Raw genomic sequence first — 19745 nt, 5'->3', positions numbered from 1 at the left:
TTATAAGCCATTTCTACAACAAACACCTCTACATTTAAATTTGTGAGAATTGACCGCCATCACAAAGGCCAGAATTGCAAATATATGTATCTAATAGGCTATCTGCATATGCATAATAATCACATTGAGTTTTCATTCCATCTTAACAAACAAGACGAAACTGTGTTATAACAATCTCTAGACTCAGTAATTTTGTTTGTTCTGGTCTCCACAGATGGATCTTTAGCAACCTACCATGCAGGCAGGCACTGTGTTTACATGACACTATGCTGAAATGGCCAAGTCCTGTATACACTAGCATTTATAAAACATTGACAGCACAAATGCACTCCACAGTTGCTGGAAAAGACAAGTGTAGACAAAACTATGGAGTAGCTGCTGAGTGCCCTATTCTCGTGAACACAATGAAGACTTCAGAATCCTATGGCCTCTATTGTTTTCGATTGACAACAAAATCTTTACAAATTCAATTCCACAACCATTTTTAAAATTAAGATGCTTCTTAAAATGTTTAAATTTGAAATGGAACCCCATTCTGTATGCCTGGTTTCCAGAAAGCTGTAGTCCTTGTGTGCTGGATGCATATTTTCCTCTGCCTTTCAAAAACCGCACATCCTCTTGTGCATCAATTCCTGTGTTATTACATGTTTAGAACACTGACTTTGTGTGCTCTCAAATACCAATGGCAAACCAGCAACTATTTTTCATTTTACTAAGATTATAATATGTACTGCCAATAGCTGTTTGATTGTTGGGATGGAAAGTTTGCATTATATGCGGTCCAAGATTCAGTGAATACAAGTCCTGCTCAAGATTTGATGGAAAGCTAATTTACTGCTACATGCAAGAGAAATCCTAATTTACATCTCGATCAAGTCTTGGAGAAGCTCTTGGGTCACTTCTTGAATTCTCTTCAAATAATCAAATATGTCATTTTAACTATTTTACATTTACAAGTGGAGAAAGGCACAGATACAGCACCCAAACTTTAACTTTGCGCCCAAGCCTCCCATTCCCCTTCATATCTGTCTACTACGTAAAATGGATTCATTTTGGATTATAGATTTATTCTAAGGGTTTTTAGATGTCCAAAATCTATGGGTACTAACATCTCTAATTCTGAAGAGCCGCTAGTTTGATACAATTGTCAAGTCATCACAACTCTCCCATCTTCCCATAGCTCTCCTTTCCCCAAAGGAGTTTAACAAGTCTGCAATCTAGTGACGCAGATGTCTTAAATTTAAATAAAAAGTAGCGATATAGCTCCTAGGTGGAGTATCAATAGCCTAAAACCCACAGAGCACTGGGAACCTGAAGAGAGCGAGAGAAGAGGAAGAGAAGGGGAAAAGGCTCTCATTTTCAGCCTCTGGTGGTGAGGACTCTGTCAAATGATCCTAGAAACTACCATCCTCCCCAAGAGCCGAGATTGCTGAACAGCGATCAGAGCAAACTGTTGGCAGCGAGCAGCAGAGGCAGACAATCCAAGGCAACAGATGGCACAGAGTAGCAGCAGCAGCTTCTCGAAGGTGACGGACAGCTCAGAAGCAGAGGCACCTTTGAGGGTATGGTACAGAGAAGTGGCAAAGCTCAGCAGCTTGGGGTGAATCCAGAGAGAGAGAGAGCAGCAGCCTATCCAAGGGGTGTTGGTGCGGGCTTCCCGACCCAGCAATTAAAGAAAAGTCATGCCCTCTGGGTCAGGTAGTCAGGCCCCCAGAACAGCCCAGGCAGCACTGCCCTGCAAGAATCCTTGGACTTCTCCAACCCACAACTAACCATGAGTGGGGAGCTGGGGAGGAGGGAAGTGGCCAGAACATATCAGTCACTCCCAATGGCCAAAGGAGAATGCGTTTGGGACTACTGTTAAGACACCCTGTGGGTGGCAGTCTTACAGCATAGAATTTGTAAACTGGTGGTTTTCCCAAATTCATTCTGTCATCATCTTCCTCCCCAATAAATTTCTTTGTCATAGCCCCTGGACTCAGCGTTTGTGAGTGGAGAAAAATTGCCAATCAGGGAAATGCCCAAGCTGGTGTATACAGTTTCACAGGTTTCAGGGAGGGGGGTTGAGTCTGTGTTAGTTAAGTCTTTAAAGAAACGCCTAGAAAATTGAACCGGGCCTTTTTGCTGCCTACACCACCTGGCAGAAGGATTACACATAAATATACCGGCTCTGTGGCTAATTACACTTGCATAACTTGAGGCACACGGAATCTTAAAGGAGAGGGGGAATGGCTGCCTTCAATACATTATTTAATTAGAAATTCATAAAAGTCTTTTTCTATGGACTCTTGGACTGTGTTCATAAAGAAGGATGGGCTTGGTGCAGCCATCATACAGTTAAGAGTAAGGCATTCCAGTCTGTGTGTTCACTAATAATACCACATTGTAACAGATGGATAAGGGTTTTTCAGAGTTTGTTTTTCATTAAGGCATCATTATAGAAGCAGTTATTTTTGTCTGGGTGCTCTAAACTGAGCTTTCAAATATTTGGGTTTCTTTTCAATTTAACATTAAACTGCTAGACGGACAGAAATTTACGACCTGTTTTCTGATAGCGACAATGCTCATTAAGGGTGCACGTTTAACAACTCTGTGGTTACTGATATGTATTCTCAACCTTAATTCCAGCGCAAAGATTTTTTTAAAATGGGAATTCCATAAATACAAATGTTGGTTACGCTTGATCTAGATATATTTTTTTACTTCTGCATTTATATTCCATTAAACAAAAGAAAGTTTGTTGCATAATTACAAGTAACATGTTACCTGTCATATAAGAGGTGAGGAGGTTTTGGGGGGGAAGTCATAATGGAATAAAGAATCTGGCTAATATCAAACTATGTATGGCAGCCAAAACACATTGAAAATGTAAAACAAATATGCACTTCATACATGGCGTGGCAAATTGGCTTTGATGACAGTTCTTTATCTACAAATCAAATAGTTAATGTATGTTTGTTGAGAAATTTCCCTGCCTGGTGAGGATATTAATAGAAATATGCCATTCATCATGATACCATATGGCTATATCCCTGCATCCACATCTCAAGAAAGCATGGTTAATCTGAAAGGGGAAATCCATTAAGGATAGCAGACAGTAGTGGTCTGGAGTTGTGGGGCAAAGATGAGAAACTCTCCCCCTCCCTCTCTGCTCCCATTGTGGCCTTTAATGCCATTAGCTGTCATGAAAACAGCTAATGTAAAACAGGGCTGTAGGCTTAGGCAAGCGGCCTGCTGGCCCAAGCAACTCTTTTGTCATGACATCTGCCGAGCCTCCTGAGTGTGGCCAAAGACCGGCCTTCTGTGGAGATAGGGAATTGGGAGAAGCACCAGCACAAAGGAAGCAAAAAAAGTACAAAATACAAAGCATAGTAACCTATTAGTAAGGAAGGAGAGAGACTACAGAATAAAGAAAAACATTCAAAATAAAGACACTGAAATGGAGATACAATGACAACTGTACTAGAGCATAGATGGAGAAGACTATAAACCAGGGGTTGGCAACCTTTCAGAAGTGGTGTGCCGAGTCTTCATTTATTCACTCTAATTTAAGTTTTCACGTGCCAGTAATACATTTAAACATTTTAGAAGGTCTCTTTCTATAAGTCTATAATATATAACGAAACTATTGTTGTATGTAAAGTAAATAAGGTTTTTAAAATGTTTAAGAAGCTTCATTTAACATTAAATTAAAATGCAGAGCACCCCGGACCCAGGCAGTGAGAGTGCCACTGAAAATCAGCTTGTGTGCCACCTTTGGCACACGTGCCATAAGTTGCCTACTCCTGCTATAAACTATGATGTATACTGTACCATCCCCCACTTGTGAGGAACAAGACCAATTACATTCTATCCTAAAAAACTAAACTGCATGGTATTTATAGGAAACACATTAACTTTAAACGTACAGGCAACAATTGCCCTTCACAGCTGGGCCTTTATCATGCCCTTGGAACAGAAATATTTGCTTTGAATCCAGGAGGAAAAAAAGTTACTGTAGCCTTGGTGTTTCTGAACACATGCAATCCTGGAATGCCAGCAAAAAACAGAAGCAAATACAACATTTATATTCGCTGCTTACATTGTCTCTCAGTAGCTATGACTTGAAAGGAGAGGAAACAGAAAGCGTCACAACTATCAACAGTCACAATTTGTGGTGATCCATCCAAATAAAAATAGTTATTAGAATTACTAATGTGAAGGTCCTTCAAACAAGAAGGGGTATTCGTTTGTTCACCCATACAAATGTAAGATACCTCAGGACCAATGTTTTCAAACTTGGGATCTAAATCAGAGTAGGGTGATTTTCAAAAGTGCTGAGCTCCCACAAATCCCACTGACAGCAACAAGAACTGCTGGGTGCTCAGCATTTAAAAAAAAAAAAAAAGACCAATTTCATGTAGGAACCCAAATATGAATGTAGAAGCTTAACTCAGGCACCAGTGTCTGAAAGTTTTGGCACGAACAACTGTTTTCTCTCAGAGAATACAGAAGTACTGTAATTTTCCTTAAAAACCAATTTTCAACAAGCAGCTGTACTTTCAATTGATTGGAAGCTTGATAGCAATACTCAAGTATGTAAAAAAAATTATACGGAGATAAAATAATTCCTCTAACCTGACGCTGTCTGATAAAAAGCGTCTCTTGAAAAAAGTCTGCAGATACCAATAAAGATATCTTTGTACACATCTCAGTGACTAACCTTATTTTGAACTTCTCAGAGTGTATGCAAGAAATGCAACCAACTCTCAGTGAACATGCATACAGAGCTAGAAAGCAGGACTAGGGGACTACTGACATGGAACTTACTGTTAAGCAGTACAGCTCCCACCTTTTTTTGTTGGGGAAAAAGGGTAAAATCAGCCTGGTCTCGCCTACCAACCAACTCATCTTAAAATAAACCACACCTCTTCTAAAATGTGGAAGAACAATCTTTCCAGTGGGGAGGGGAAACACAAGCATAAACATGGCACAAAGGTCACAGCAGCGGAGGGAAGTGGATCAGAGCCTGCCAGCCATGCTCGGAGTGCTGGGAGTGCAGCAGCACCCCCTGGCTTGAAGTGGTTTCCATAATATACAGGGTTTACAGTTTGGTTCAATGGCTCTCGGCACCTCTACGATAAAAACTGTTCCAACGCCACTGGCCAGGCTTCCTCCACTCTCCAAAAGTGCAGATGGGCTTCTGTTAATATTCAGGAGGTTGTGGCCAAGACAGGAGGTGGAAACAGGCAGCATCTACTCTACACTCCCTTAAGGAGACTGTTACCTTTACCCACACAGTCCAAGGGCTCAGAGGCTCCTCCACCACTCCCCGCCCCAAACACCTCCCCTCTGAGAAGCAGTCATTGGAAACTCTGCAATCTCCCCCCTGGGCCATCTGCAGCTTTCACTACAGGAAGACACAGTATGCTTCTATGTCATTTCTATCACTTACCAAGTTCTTCTCTGGGTGAGTAAAGTGTCAATTAATTACCTGAGCTGAATGAGCAGACTAGCAGAGAGAGAACGGCATAAACAAGCACTTCCACACTGCATTCAAGAGTTCACTGCAACGGCATGTTGTGCCCCACAAAACTAAGGACATATCTGAAGATCAAGGGTCCAGATAAAGATGATAGAAGGTGGGCATGGTTAGCAATAATTAAATAGCAACTTAAAAAAAATCCATTGATCAATCCCATCCGAACCCTATTTAACAGCCTCACACACATTCCTAACAAAAAACAAAGATTCCATGGTGGGCCTTGAAGACTAGCGTGTTAAAAAGGTGTTATGACCACACACGGGGGAGGTGTGAACATGGGGAGGGGTGAACAATTAGAGCCAATTTGTTCACTCCAAAGTCACTAGTTTAAATTTATCTCCGTGTCATTTCTGTGAACAGAAATTGCTACTCCGTCCATTTGGGATATGTCTGACCTGACAAAGGGTCAGCTGACTCAGGCTTGCAGGGCTCAGGCTGTGGGACTAAATATTGCAGTGTAGACATTCAGGCTTGGGCTGTCGCCCAGGCTCTGAAACCCCGCTGGAGGAGTAGGTCTCAGCCTGAACATCTACACTGCAATTTTTAGCTCTGCAGCCCAAGGCAATTGACCCAGGCTCTGAGACTCAGTTATTGCAGTAAAAACAATGAGGAGACTAACACGGCTACCCCTCTGAAACCTGTCACCATGCAAGTTATTGCAGAGCAGATGTAGCCTCAGTGGCCTATGTGAAATGTGTTTGTGGTCTCATTCCAGTTTTTAGTGGCCAACTGTCAAACACACAAAAAAATAAATAAATAAAAATATTCTCTACGATTAGCATTAAATAACACCACTGAAACTGTTACTCTTGTAGGCTGTTTTATGCAGAGCAGCCGAGGATTAAATGTCTGTGGATACTGCACTACCCTTTTGCCCCTTAGTAAGCTTTTCTGATCAAGGTCAAAGAAATATTGGCAAGTTTGCACGTCCACCATCTCTCACGTGGGTCTAGATAATCCACCTCCACAAGAGACAGTACCTGGTGTCGGCGGGTGATAGCACTGTCCACACCGGCTCTTAGGTTGGTATAACTATGTCGCTCAAGGGTGTGGATTATTCTCACCCCTGAACGATGTAGTTATACCAGGGGTCGGCAACCTTTCAGAAGTGGTATGCCGAGTCTTCATTTATTCACTCTAATTTGCCAGTAATACATCTTAACATTTTTAGAAGGTCTCTTTCTATAAGTCTATAATATATAACTAAACTATTGTTGTAGGTAAAGTAAATAAGGTTTTTAAAATGTTTAAGAAGCTTCGTTTAAAATTAAATTAAAATGTAGAACCTCCTGGACTGGGAGCCAGGACCCGGGCACTGTGAGTGCCACTGAAAATCAGCTTGCATGCCGCCTTCGGCACTTTCGCCACAGGTTGCCTACCCCTGAGTTATACCAAAGTAATTCTGTTGTGTAGACCAGAGCTTAGAAGGTTAATATTGTGCTGTCACCCAAAAGCCTTCAGACAGCTTGAAACAACAGTGAGGTGTGAACTGCCTCCATATCACTCAGTGATGACATTTTAAGGGAGGGGGAAGCTTAGTGGTTTGAGCACTGGCCTGCTAAACCCAACGGTTGTGAGTTCAATCCTTGAGGGGGGCCATTTAGGGATCTGGGGCAAAAATCTGTCAGGGACAGTACTTGGTCCTGCTGTGAAGGCAGGGGACTGGACTCAATGACCTTCCAATGTCCCTTCCAGTTCTATGAGATAGGTATATCTCCATATTAAAAATAATTAATCTGTTGGTTCCACACACTTTCATTCTGAGCATGCTTTAGTTTTACTCATCAAAACTGCTGTACTACTGGAAAATCTGCAAGGCTTCAACCAAGATTCTTCCCATCCAAAATCCTGTGTGCACTTTCAGCACAGGCGGAGAATAGGATACATCTGGGCATGTATAGGATATGAATAGGATAACACCTCTGGGTAGTTACTAGAGCTGGGTGAAGAGAGGTAATTCCATTTCATGTAGGATTTTGATATTTCAGAATTTGGTTTCATTCCAATTCAGCACAAAACCCAAACATGCTGAAGTTCTCCACAAAAGTGAATGTAGTCCTGGCTCTGGGAAAAATCTACTCAGCGGGGCTGCCCTGCCGCTGTGGGTCTTGGAAGCCCTGTAATCCTGAATGCAAGGCAGGCTGCATGGCAAGCTGCCCCAGAGACCTGGACCAGGGAGCTTGGACTCCTGAGGAGTTGGGCAGGCTTCCAATGGAAAGGTTTTGTCGGAACCCTGGCTGGTTTCTGTAACGATCCTGGGGTTCATTAAATAACAAACTAGTGAATGAGAAAGGAATAAAACTTTAATCAAATAAACTGGAGAATGTCTCTGGTGAACTGCTGCACACAGCCATATGGTGTTCCAACCCCTGCCATCAGGGCCCTTGTCCAAATTCCCACACTCACAACACAGTTCCTTATAAGGGAGCATCTCCAAATCACAATCTTTCATAAACCTCTCTCTACATCTTCCCTCTTAAAAAAAAGATTAACATTTAACTGTTTTTATACATATAACAACTAATAACACATACATTAAATTCTCAAACAATCTAGTACATTTCTATAAACCCAATGTGTCAACTACCTAGAGAGGAGAGGTACATCACACTGGAATGAGTCTTTATCACTCACTTTCCTCAAATACCCCTTCTTCAGGCAGGTTAGCAAGTCTCTATGAGTCTTTCAGGACTTTTAACCTCCTGCTCTGATCCTCTCAGTATCAGCCTTTCATTAGAGTCTGAGGGCAGGTCTACAGTAGAAGCGCTACACCGATGCAGCTGCGCTGCTGTAGCACATCTGGTGAAGATGCTCTATGCTGACAGGAGAGCGCTCTCCTGTTGGCATAATTACTTCACCACCTTCACCAACAGGAGAGCGTCTCCCGCTGATATAGCACTGGTGGTGACAGCGCTTAGGTTGCTGTAACTTGCATCATTCAGAGGGGTGTCTTTTTCACACCCCTGAGTGATGCAAGTTAGATCAACTTAAGCTTTAGTGTAAACCTGCCCTGGGTTGTTCTCTTGTTCCTTGACAGTTTCTTCTTTGCACACTGATGATAAAGGATCAGTCAGATGGGAAATGCACATCAGCTATCAATGTGTTGGAACTCACTGCAATTACTCGTAGATCCTTTCAATTATGTTGAATTGAAAGGTCTGTCTGGACAACATAAGACCTTGGATGCAGCTGTTCTTTAATGGTATCTCTTTGTCCCAAAGTATTAGAGGTGTGATTCCTCAGGCATCTGGGTTAAGAGATGGAAGATCACAGGCCCTTTTGTCAAAATAATATTTCTGCTTCCATTTTGGATTTTCTTTCATCTAATGTATGGTTGCATTTTTATGAGATTTCATCAGGTAATTGGTAAATTACATGTGATCCTTCTTTCCATTAACAGCTGAGCTTGAGAAAAACTATTCTCCAGAGTTGTACTTGAGTAAACCAATAAAGCTTTAAACAAAATCACCCCCACTGTCACTGTCTTTTTCATAAGGTTCTTTACTGTCCACATAGACCTTTGCACAAGTCCATTTGATTAGGGGTAATTTGGACTTAATGTTTTGTGATGGAAACCCCAATCTATGGCAAATTGCCTAAAATCTGCACCGGAAAATTGCCGCCCATTATTGCGGAAGACTTCATCTGGAATTCCATGTCTGAAGAAGATTCTCTTCCAGCTGGCTATCACTGAATTACTATTAGTACTGTGCAATGTGCAAATTTCTGGATACAGAGAATAATCATCTGTGACTATTAAATAATCATTTGATTGCCAGGTAAATAAATCAGTGCCGACATTTTCATAAGGCCTTTGTGGAACTGGATGAGGGCTCAATGGCTCTCCTTGTTGGCATGGCTTGTTTTCAAGCATAAAAAGCAGTTTCCTACCACATTAATGATGTCACGATTGATCCGTGGCCAATACAGGACCTCTCGTGCTCCTTGTTTGCACTTATCTATTCCTAAATGATCTTCTGCAGCATTTCTTTTCAGAGGTTCATTGGAATTACAACCTTACTGCCCCTGAAAAATCACCCCATCTATCACAGTAAGTTCATGTCTGCAATTCCAATATTCTCTTATACTTGGACAGTAACTGCTTATTTCTTCAGGCCACCCTTTAATTATTACTTCTTTAAGGATTCCCAACAATTCATCTTTCTCTGTTCCCTTTCTTATTTGTTATAGTTTCCTGTTGACTATGGGAATGGACTTTATAATCAGATCTACCTAGGCTTGTATCTTTGTCTCTAAAGTCTTCTCTGGTTTCGTGGGAGTCACTGCTCTGGAAAATGCACCTGCAATGAACATGAATTTACTGGGTGTGTCGGTCACAACCAAATCATACTTTTGCAGCTTTAGCATCACTTTTGAATCCTTAAGCTACAATCATTTAGCAGTTTGCTAAATAACGCTACCTGGGGCTTGTGGTCTGTTTCAACTTCCACTGTTGTTCCATAAATATACTGATTGAATCATAGAATATCAGGGTTGGAAGGGACCTCGGGAGGCCATTTAATCCAATCCCCTGTTCAAAGCAGGACCAATCCCCAACTAAATCATCCCAGCCAGGGCTTTATCAAGCGTGACCTTAAAAATCTCTAAGGAAGGAGATTCCACCACCTCCCTAGGTAACCCATTCCAGTGCTTCACCACCTTCATAATGAAAAAGTTTTTCCTAATATCCAACCAACACCTCCCCCACTGCAACTTGAAACCATTACTCCTTGTTCTGTCATCTGGTACCACTGAGAACAGTCTAGATCCATCCTCTTTGGAACCCTCTTCAGGTAGTTGAAAGCAGCTATCAAATCCCCCCTCCTCCTTCTCTTCTGCAGACTAAATAATCCCAGTTCCCTCAGCCTCTCCTCATAAGTCATGTGCTCCAGCCACTAATCATTTTTGTTGCCCTATGCTGGCCTCTTTCCAATTTTTCCACATCCTTCTTGTATGTGAGGCCCAAAATTGGACACAGTACTCCAGATGAGGCCCCACCAGTGCCAAATAGAGGGGAATAATCATGTCCCTTGATCTGCTGGCAATGCTCCTACTTATACAGCCCAAAATGCCATTAGCCTTCTTGGCAACAAGGGCACACTGTTGAATCTCTCACAGGCAAACAATATTCCTACAAGCTCCTTTTCGATCTATGCATATCTGGTTTGTGCCTCAGTCAGTGATTTGGATGCAACAATCCTCATACTTCTGTAAAATCACTGCACCTAACCCAGACTGTTAAGCATCTGCTGAAATTTTAATGTGCCTTCCTGGTGCATAGAACTTCAACATGGTTCTTCTATCAGTTGTTTTAAACCTTCCCATGATTCCTCCTGTTCTGCACCCCAATACCATTCACTTTTATTTTCTAGGAGTTTTCTTAACGCTGCTGCTTTGGTAGATGGAAAATTCATACCTAATCTAAGATAATTAAATATTCCCAGGAACCATTGGACATCTTTCTTTGACTGGGGACATGGCTTCATTTCAATGGCTGAAATCTTATCAGGTTTTATACCTTCGTTGGAAATAACGTCCCCTGAAAAGTCAGTTCTGTAACCCCTAAAACACATTTCTCCCTATTTAGTTTATGGTTTGAAGCTCTAGTTGCATTCAGGACTTCCAAAGTCCACAATCCTGCTCCTCTTTCATTGAGCCCCAGATGATGATCCATTGAGGTGTCAATACCATTAATATGTTCATAGATCATACGTATGGTTTTGTGGTACACTTCTGGTGAACATAAGAATGGCCATACTGGGTCAGACCAAAGGTCCATCTAGCCCAGTATCCTGTCTACCGACAGTGGCCAATGCCAGGTGCCCCAGAGGGAGTGAACCTAACAGGTAATGATCAAGTGATCTCTCTCCTGCCATCCATCTCCACCCTTTGACAAACAAAGGCTAGGGACACCATTCCTTACCCATCCTGGCTAATAGCCATTACTGGACTTAACCTCCATGAATTTATCTAGTTCTCTTTTAAACCCTGTTATAGTCCTAGCTTTCATAACCTCCTCAGGCAAGGAGTTCCACAGGTTGACTGTGCGCTGTGTGAAGAACTTCTTCCTTTTATTTGTTTTAAACCTGCTGCCCATTAATTTCATTTGGTGGCCCCTAGTTCTTATATTATGGGAACAAGTAAATAACTTTTTCTTATTCACTTTCTCCACACCACTCTATATACCTCTATCGTATCCCCCCTTAGTCTCCTCTTAGTCTCCTGGTGCTGAAACTATGCCGAAGGGTAAGTGTAAGAATCTGTATCTTCCAAATGAGATATTAAATGTGCATAGTTTTGAGCTTTCTTAAATTAATTTTAGCTGCCAAAAACCTGAGGATGCATCCAATTTACTAAAATATTGAGTATTTGCAAATTGAGCCATAATCTCTTCTCTGGTTGGTAGTTTGAAATGTTCTCTTTTTATAGCCTTGTTGAGGGGTCTCTGGAATCTAGGCATATGCGTAGCTGGTTGTTACTTTTCACCACAACGATGAGGGAGCTTCACCCATTCTGTTGGTGCCTCAATTTTTTGTATTACTTGCGTTGCTTCCATACTTGCAAGTTCAGCCTTGAGTTAATCATGAAGTGCAAATAGCACCTTTCTACACGGCTGGATAACTGGAGGGACCTGCTTGTTTATCTGGATTATATGTTCACTCTGCAAGCAACCCAACCCTTGAAACAGGTCGTGATATTCCTTAAAGAGTGCCTCATAGCCAGGTTCAGTATGATCATGTAGTGAGAGCACCCATTTTACCAGACTGAGTTTATCACATACAGTCAGGCCTAAAACTGGTGTCACCTCTTTTGGCACTACAATGAATGAGAGCCTGTTCATGGTGTTTTTATGGTTGATGTTAACAACGCACCTCCCCTTCACTGGTATATTTGTTCCAGAATAACCAGTCACTTTTATTTTTATTAGCCCTGGTTTTGGTCTTATTTTCAGTCTCAATCTTGTTCAGACAGAATATTAACATGAGCTCCTATGTCCAGTTTCAGTGGAATAATTGTTCACTGTGATAGGCACTATCCAGTCCCTCTCATCAGGCTTGCTAGATGCCAGTACGTCTATGAAAAACTTCTCAACCAGATTGTCTTTAACTGAATACACTTGACTTTTCTGCATTTGGGATCTGCAGCATTTTGCAAAATAATTATTTTTCCTTCATTTATGACAGTGTTTCCCAAAGGTATCACACTGTTCGGGGCCAGGCTGCGATCCACACCTTCTACATGATTGTCTGTACCCAGTCTTCCCCCAGCAGTGGTTTTCATAACGAGTGGTTCCACTCTTTGATTTGACCTATTCTGGCTATATTCTTTTGTATTCAGTACACGGATAAACCCTTGTGGTGAATCCAGCTCTTTAGCTTGTGCTTTCACAGTTTCTGCAGCCCTGCGTATTTGGAGAGCTTTTTCTAAAGTTAAGTCTCTTTCACACAGCAGTCTCTCTAAAACACGTTGTCTTTAATGACACAAATGATTCTCTTTCTGACCAGAGACTCTGTCAGCTCACCAAAGTCACAGGTTTTACTGAGTTTCCTTAATTCTGTGACATGTTGTCCTACAGTGTCATCAGTTTTTTGCATGCATGTAAAAAATGTGCGTCTCTCAAAGGTTTTATTGCTTTTAGGCAGGAAATAGTTCTCAAATTTAGTCAGTATTTTACTTAACTTCATGTTTTCACCTTCCTCAAACTTAAAGTTGTTATGAATATCCAATGTTTCTCCCCCAACAACATGCAAAAAGACAGATTTCACTTCATCATTTTTCAACTCTGCCCCTGTGGTTGCTAAATACAATTCAAATCTCTGAATTTTTTTCCAGTTCTCTACAACACTGCCTGATAATTGCAGACTGGATGGAGGTTGCAACACGTCCATTTTTGGCTAGTAAAGCAACTGCTGTGCTCACCAAATACATGCAAAAGCCTCTGTGCGTCCTCCATGTGCTTCTCTAGTGCCTCCCTTTGTCTCTGCTTTCAGTTGCAAACACAAGAGTTAACTTCAAAACGACTGCAGTTTCCTTCTCATTCAGCACTTCTGACACCATGTAACAATCTTGGGGTTCCATTAAACAAATCAGTGAATGAGAAAGGAATAAAACTTTAATCAAACAAACTGGAGAGCTTCTTCGGTAATCTGCTGTACACAGCCATGTGGTGTTCCCAACCCCTCCCTCCCACACTCACAACATAGTCCCTTACAAGGGAGCATCTCCAAATCACAATCTTTCATAAATGTATCTCTATAGTTTCCAGAGGAACTTTGCTGAAATTGAACTGAATCAAACAGAGGCTGCAAAATCTTTTCCAAAAGAGTACAATTAAATTGTGCAGTGGGTTAATCCATGAAGCCACAATTCAATCTTTTAAATATCAAAGGAAAACGACTCTGTAGGTCTCAACTAATCAGTATTTGTCCACATCAGAAGAAATATCACACACTGAAACCTTCTGGACAGTGTCTCCTCCTCAGAGTTCCAGGACTGAAAAAACACCTGAAGACTGAGGGATATCTGCCAAATTACATATGGAAATTAGCATGGAATCTGACCGTTCTATGCCTAAAAACTATTTCCTTTAAAAGTTGTCAGTTACTTTTAAACTGGAATCAACTTTAAAATGAGACTGCAAACTCGAGAGAGAAACTGTGTTGTTCTGCTGTCCTTAAATTCTCACTCTGCACCCACCACTGTGGTATGTGAGTACCTAGCAATGGTCTTCTTGTTTCTTCTGTGTTGTGCTAGCTTATTCCTTGCCACAACAGTAGCAGCAGCAGCACATCATCCTACAAGCTGATCTTGTTTCCACTGTATATCAATATTTAAGTATCAGTTCCATGCACAGTGAATGCTTGTATTTGATCTGCCAAAAGCCCTGGAACCCTAGCCATGTTTAAATGACAATACATTATAGGGAGGAAAAGTTGTTTAAGAACAAAGAGTGGCCTGAACAAGAGAAAAAGATATTAACAATAGTTAACCTTACATTTAAACATTTATTCTTTGTGTCTACAATTCCAAAATGGACTCCATAAAGCTGGTCAGAACTGCACCATTTTAACAAATTATGACAGCGTTTTACAGTTCTCATTACCATACAATCACCATATTTAAAAGGAAGCATATATTCAGGTCTCATGACAAGCAGGCTACCAGTACAAAGCACAAAGTGACAATGTCTACCTAGTGTGTCTACAATCTAGTAAAATATTTGGCGTTTCCTCAGTTTGAAAAGAAACCATCTGATATGCAGCATAGACAATTTTCAGTATAATCCTCTGTGTCACTCTGGTAAAATTGTCTAACATGAGTTGCAAAATGTAATTTTTATATGGGAGAGGAAACAAGTGAGGCAAATATTTGGACACACATCATCTGTTCAAGGCAAATTATGATTTTACTTGTCATTAGTTGGCACTGCATCAAAACTTGGAATGAAAATCATCTTAACATTACACAATTAAGATTCCCCTGGCATTAGCTCATGTTCAATGCTCTTTCACCTCAGTCTATTGCTAGTAAGTGGATTTAAAGTGTTTAAATTCCAGAAATTATTGCCCTGAGTCAACAGTTGACCATTTGATTATGCCTTTTCACAATGAATATAATTTACCAATATTTTCTTGTCAGTGTTTCAAGTTACTATTCCCTTCTGTATTTTCCATTTTAAACCATTCATAACCACCCTATTATCCTGAAACTTCTGAAAGTTCACCGGTGAGCATTTCTCTAGCCAGGATAGAACTTCTGCATACATTTGAGATTGACTTGATTAGGCCTTGCAGAGATAGTGAGCTTTCAGGAAATAGTGGGGTTTTGTTGTTTGTTTTAAATAAAACCTATTTGTGTAAAGCTATCTCCCCAGAACAGATGGGGCCTGAAATATATTATATTCCTGGATTCAAAATAGGACCTAATACATAGTCCTATTTTTCAGAATGCAGAGTAAGCTTGAAAAGTTATTCCCTTCACCATGCCTCAGCTCAAAGGATTGACAGAGTTAGAAGCTCTGTTGGCATGCAACTGTTCCAAACTTTGTAAACTTAGACCTGGTCTACACTTAAAATTTAGCATCGCAATGGCACTCAAGGGCATAAAAACAACACAGCAATGGCACTAAGGGGCGTGAAAAATCCACGCTGAGCATCGTAGCTATCCCAACTTAATCCCCAGTGTAGACACAGCTAGGCCGATGGAAGAATACTTGTGTTGACCTAGTTTCCATCGCTTAGGGAGGTGGTGTTCCCACAGAGACAAAAAACACCCTTCTATCCCTGTTATGCTAGACCACTATAGTCCCTATAGCGTAGACATGGCCTTAGTCAGTCAAACAGTTCAGGTCCAAGGAGGTTCCAAACTGACAGCAGGATATTTGATTCGATTATTAGGTTAGTTTGCATGTCAAATAAACATGGATGGTCTTTATCACTTCAGAACAAAACAGTATACAGCATATTTTCCATGTCAATGTTTTAAAATATGTTCTAAAAACCAAAACAAAGATTTTCAAAATAAGGTGCCTAAGTTTTGTTTAAGTTCATATTTAGGCACCCAGAGTGGCCTGATTTTCAAAAGCACTGAGCACCCAGCAGCCCCCCTTGAGTATCAAACTGCAAATTGATCAGCTCTAGTAACGATATCACAATAGGCTGAAATCTCATCTACCTCACTTTTGTCAAGAACTGAAGGGGGAAGGAGCTGAGTTATTAACCTCGTTCACATGACAATATTTTTCTTGTTTTAAGATTTAATAAATAAGCTAGCTGCAGACATCTTGCTGACCAGGATAAATTGTGTTCTATATAATGTCTGCTAACTGGCATTAAATCCTTGTCCCAGCACATAAGAGTACGGGTGCAGGATTTAACCACATTTAATTGTGGGATGCCGAACACAGTGTGTCTTAATTGATAAGGACTAGTCAGATCTGCACCAGCTAACTTATTTCTTCATAATCACATTGAAACACATCCTAAAGCTATACAATACAGACAAGGCCTTAAACCCCGCTGCACCTTCCACCAAGGAATACAGAAGGTGAATGCAAACCAAAATAAAACGGACCTATAACTACTCATTTCCATATTTTCAAATGTTATATTTTAGCCTTAATGTTTCAGTTATATAAAAAGAAGGACAATGTGTGACAATTGAAATGTTCTAGTAAGATTTTAATTCTACCTTTCACATACATACACACGAAAGAAAAAACCAAAACCCCAAATCTTGTCTCTGATTTTAACTTCAGAGAGAAAATTTTAAGATTAAGTTAAAGCTCTAAACAACGTCAAATTAAAGCCTTACGATATTTATGTCTATGCCTTGGATATTTCTTTCCCTCGCCTCACCTCTTTTTGGCCACAGATGTGTGTCATTTTCCAAAATACAGGCTCAATCCTGCAGAGACTCATGAAAGTAAATAGTTTACTTGAATTACTGACATGAGTGGTTATACAAAGTTTATTCCATTTTGAAAGCTCCCCCTGCTCTAAGTGACATTTGCTACACTCAAAACAAGGAGTACTGGTAAAACTGCTAATCTCTCCACACAATAGAACTTCAAGTGCTTCCATTCTACATCAATAGTATTAAGTTAACTTATTACTGGAAAATATTTAACATTTAGGGGCCTCTGCAGTTTTATTTGTTTTACAATGTTGTAATAGAGGTTACCATTGAACAATTACCAGAAAGAAACTTTCCCCCATATCGCATTTAAGAACCTAAATATGAAATGAAGAAATAGGCACTAAAGTAAATATTTCAACTTTTCCTTTAAAATAAAAATCTACAATTAAACTTTGCATACTTAGAGCTCATAAAATCCTAAGCAGATAAAAAACATCATCTTCTGTGACATAAGGAAGACAGCTGGCCCCATCTGTTTCAAAGTAGAACAGAAACCTAAAGCTTCTGCATTATACTTACATGTGAGGACTGAGTTCATAAAAGTTTCTGTTCCTGTATTCTTCAACTTTTTCTGGTGAATAAATGGGTAGCGGTCTATATGGGTTTATGGATACAACCACACTGCCAATGTATGTCTGTAGGAGAAAAATAATGCAGAATACAGTGTTTTAATACTCAAAAATGAGATTTTATTATGACCTGTCCTTAAAAAAAAATAAATCAATTTTTGCTGTTATATTTAATTCATCAGTTCTATGTGTCAGGAAAACATTTGCTGAGAAAAACAACAACTTTTTTTACAATGAATACATTCAAAACATTCATTTATACACTAAAAGCCTCTCAAAATCTCTCTCAGTTAAGGGCTCTTAGGTTCTACAGAGATAAAAGGAATAAAAACAACAATACTGACAGACTCTTTAAGCAGCTCCTTCTACACTGTACAGGCAGACTGCTCCTACTTTAAGTGGGGATTAATTTTTGAAAGAATTATCAGGGCTCTGCTGTGCTGCATAAGGGAAGGGTGTGTTTATATAAAATCAAAATGAAATAGTTCTATGTATTTTCCTAAAGAATTTTTAAATATTACACAATTCCAATTAGTCTTCAATATTTAAAACAGAAAACAAGACAATTTAGTTTAATTTTTCAGACCAATAAGCCAACCTGAACGTAATTATTTAACTCTTCCCCCCAACCCCCCTTTAAATAGAGAGCCTCACTTATAAGGTGCATCGGTTAGCAAATTTCTCCATTATATATGCAAGCGCATATAAAGTGAAGATGGCATAAAACAATGAGCACTTTGTTACATGATGTACAAAGCAGAAATTACTCATTGTTCATTAATACTTTATGATGTTCTGTCCAGGGAACAAACACTAAAGCTGCACAAACATTATTTAAAGATCAGAGTATCAAAAGGTTTCCACTAAGTGTTTCAGATCAGCTACTTACCAATATTTCCAATGTTAATACTGCTTAAATGACATAGCACATGGCAGAAGCCAGATTATCCAACAGGTTGGGTGACACCCAGGGCCAGCTCCAGGCACCAGCCGACCAAGAACGTGCTTTGGGCGGCTCCTTGTAAGGGGCAGCGGGGGGCGCTCAGGGGTTTTTTGGGTTTTTTTTGGTTCGGTGGGGCAGCACTCGAGGTTTTGTGGCGCTCGGGGGTGGGGGGTGTGTTTTTGTTTCCGCAGCATGGCGTGGCGCTGGGGGGGGGGTTTCAGCGGCGTGGTACTCGGGGGCGGGGGGGTTTCGGTGGGGCGGTGCTCAGGAGGGGGTATTTCCTGGGGGGGGGGGCTATTACGGTGGGGCGGCACTCTTTTTTTTTTTTTTTTGCTTGGGGCGGCAAAAAAGTAGAGCCAGCCCTGGTGACACCAATTCAGTTTGAAAAGGAGACCGGAAATCAGAAAAACTCTGGGAGTCCAGTCCTGAGGAGCCCTTAACCTAACCATACACTGAAACTCCTCAAGAGCTTTAGACAGGTTTCAGAGTAGCAGCCGTGTTAGTCTGTATCCGTAAAAAGAACAGGAGTACTTGTGGCACCTTAGAGACTAACAAATTTATTAGAGCATAAGCTTTCGTGGACTCCACGAAAGCTTATGCTCTAATAAATTTGTTAGTCTCTAAGGTGCCACAAGTACTCCTGTTCTTTTTTCAAGAGCTTTAAACTCTCCTCAGGACTAGAGTCTACAGCAAAACTGTGTATCAGCAGAGCTACAGACCTATGGCACTCCTATAGCTGTGAAAGAGCTTAGCTTCAAACCCTTGCGCTATGTCTACACTAGGAACTAGGGGTGTGAGTCTCCTGCTCGTGTACACATACTCATGCTAGCTTTCGTCAAGCTACCACAAGTATAAATAGTGATGTAGCCATGTACCACAGGTCGTGGCAGTGAAGGCATGGCAAAGCCAAGCCAAGTACATACCCACTGGTTTCAGGCAGGCTGGTACTCTGCGTTATTCAGCCATATATCTCCACTGCCGCTACCCAGATATTTATACTCACGGTAGCTTGATGAAAGCTAGTACAAGTATGTGTATATGGAGAAGAGGAATCTCACCCCAGCTCGTAATGTACAGGTAGCCTCATAAGCCCCATAGGAGCTTAAAAGCTACAGCAACCTGCTATAAATGGGGAGGTTGTCAAGTCAGGATACAAATAAGTGAGAATTCTTCTGTAGTTTTTCACTTCAAGCCTGAGGTATAGCTTTTATTGTGCGAATTCTATGTGTAATTGCAGTCATCCAGGGAGACTCTGAGAGGAAAAGTAGGGACAGTTCATTCTTATCTCTCA

At 40.7% G+C, this 19745-nt stretch overlaps 1 protein-coding gene across 4 annotated transcripts in view; it reads right to left on the bottom strand.

Annotated features, from left to right (window-relative positions):
• The window catches only part of MYO1B (myosin IB), a 198499-nt gene that overhangs the window by 132388 nt on the left and 46366 nt on the right, over positions 1 to 19745 (bottom strand). For all 4 annotated transcript variants that reach the window (XM_005306813.4, XM_024109559.3, XM_005306814.4 and 1 more), the window contains exon 3: positions 17462 to 17577. In XM_005306813.4, the coding sequence (XP_005306870.1) occupies positions 17462 to 17577 (116 nt within the window). The remainder of the gene's footprint in view (positions 1 to 17461; positions 17578 to 19745) is intronic.

Source organism: Chrysemys picta, chromosome 11, assembly GCF_011386835.1.
Source record: "Chrysemys picta bellii isolate R12L10 chromosome 11, ASM1138683v2, whole genome shotgun sequence".
Classification (NCBI taxonomy): Eukaryota; Metazoa; Chordata; order Testudines; family Emydidae; genus Chrysemys; species Chrysemys picta.
The sequence above is the reverse complement of the archived record's forward strand: the minus strand, read 5'-3'. Positions and strand labels throughout refer to the sequence as shown.